Genomic DNA, 1895 nt, shown 5'->3' with positions numbered 1-1895 from the left:
TATAGGGCACGTGCGCTCGCCAGACAGACAGAGACAGAAAGCAAGAAATCACCCCCCCCCCTGAGGGGGATGGCCATGCCGCAATCCCTTCTCCTCCATTCTCCTCTTGGGATCTTGGGTACGCACGCACACGCACCCGGCGTGAGTTTTAAGCCACCAGGTCCGGGACTCGAACCGCCGTCGACTACATGGGAGTCCAGCAACATAGCCATTACGCTAACTGCTGGTCCCAAGCAAATAATTCTTTAAAAATTTTTAAAAAGGAACAGAGCCCAGAAGCCCAGCAGCAGTTAATCATGTTACGACGTCACACACCCATAGTCATGTGAGAGGTGCAGCCGGCCAGTCCACACGACACACTCACACCAACACAAGCCAGTCTGGACCTCGAGGTCCAGCGCCCCCTTACCATCCCGGTCCGTCTCCAGGTCCGCCCTCCTCCACGCTGGCTTCCGGGTCTCACTGTCGCATGCCTGTAAGAACGCCGTGAAGACGGACGCCCCGGCCTCGGCGCTCTGGGACATTATGCGCTGCTGGGTAAAGGCAGGGCTGACAGAGGTGGGGTGGCAGGGAGGCCAGGGTCCCCTAACTTAGCTCTGACCTCTACCCCCAGGAGAAGGAGTGTCCTGTGAAACGGGAGCGACTGTCAGAGACCAGCCCGGCGTTCCGCATTCTCAGCGTGGAACCCAGGTAGGGACACGCACACACGAGAGGGGACAGGGCCGAAAGACGAGGCCACAGCTCTAAGGCGCTCATGCGTGTACAGACGACAGGCACTCCCCCATGCAGTTGTTCGATATTCTTCCAGCGAGATCCCAAGTCAGAACCCATTTATGGGGGATGGTGGGTGGCATGGTGGTTAAGGCGCTGGACTCCCACATGCCCTACCACGGTTCAAGTCCCGGACCTGGTGGCTTGCTTTCTCACTTTCCCTCTCTCTCTCATTCTCTCTGGTCAAATCAAAGTAATAGTAATTAATTAATTTAATTTAATAATTAAGGGGGCCAGCAGGTGGTGTGGTGGTTAAGACGCTGGACACTCCACATGGCTGACCATGGTTCGAGTCCCAGACCTGGCAGCTTGCTTTCTCACTTTCTCTCTCTCTCTCTCTCTCTGTCTCTTTCTCTGGTCAAATGAAAGTAAAATGAAGGAATAAATAAAATTAAATTTTAAAATGCTTTTAAAAAATGAAGTAATTAAAAGAGAACTCACCTACATCACCCCATCCCAATTCCCCAATGCCCCCGTTCTCGTCTTCCATCATCAGCTCTCTGTGTCAGCTGTCCCTCCTCGACCCAGAACCCTCCACGGCTCCCACCTCACTTCGTAGGAGCCAGAATCATCCTTGCAGCTCACCAGCCCCTGCATAATGCCTGTCACCTCCCTGGCCTCACCTTACCCCTCTCCCTCCCGGCCTTTTTTTTTTTTCTCCCATAGGGTATGTGTGAGAAAGCACCCCCACCCCAGGGAGAATGGCCACACCACAATCCCGTCTCCTCTGTTCTCCACTGGGGATTTGGGGCACCCACACCCAGCCCATCATGTTTTTCAAGCTGCTGGGTCCGGGACTTAAAACCATGCAGGTGGCCATGTGGAATCCAGCTGCCTTAATCTCCGTGGGTCCTTCATTTATTTATTTACTTATTTAATTTTAAGGGACAGAGTGAGTGATAGAGTGGGAAAGTGAGAAAGCAACCTGCCAGGTCCAGGACTCAAACCAGGGTCGGCCATGTGGAGTCCAATGCACTTTAACCACCACGCCCCCTGCCGGCAGTAAAAATCTCTTTAAAAAAAAAAAGAGAAAGGGGGGAAATCCTGATAAGGACCGGAAGTGGGCGGCCCAGCCTGGGTGTGGCTTGTGTGTTCCTGGCGGGGGGCCGCCCCACGACCCCCCC

At 54.0% G+C, this 1895-nt stretch overlaps 1 protein-coding gene across 1 annotated transcript in view; it reads left to right on the top strand.

Moving 5' to 3' along the window:
- TRMT1 (tRNA methyltransferase 1) overlaps positions 1 to 1895 on the top strand; it is a 14041-nt gene that overhangs the window by 5785 nt on the left and 6361 nt on the right. Inside the window, 3 exon segments of the mRNA XM_006161039.2 lie at positions 429 to 537; positions 614 to 690; positions 1281 to 1371. Coding sequence (XP_006161101.1) covers positions 429 to 537; positions 614 to 690; positions 1281 to 1371 — 277 coding nt within the window.

This window comes from Tupaia chinensis, unplaced genomic scaffold, assembly GCF_000334495.1.
Source record: "Tupaia chinensis unplaced genomic scaffold, TupChi_1.0 Scaffold138060_1, whole genome shotgun sequence".
Classification (NCBI taxonomy): Eukaryota; Metazoa; Chordata; class Mammalia; order Scandentia; family Tupaiidae; genus Tupaia; species Tupaia belangeri.
Note: the sequence above shows the minus strand (reverse complement) of the source record. Positions and strands in the feature narration are given on the sequence as shown.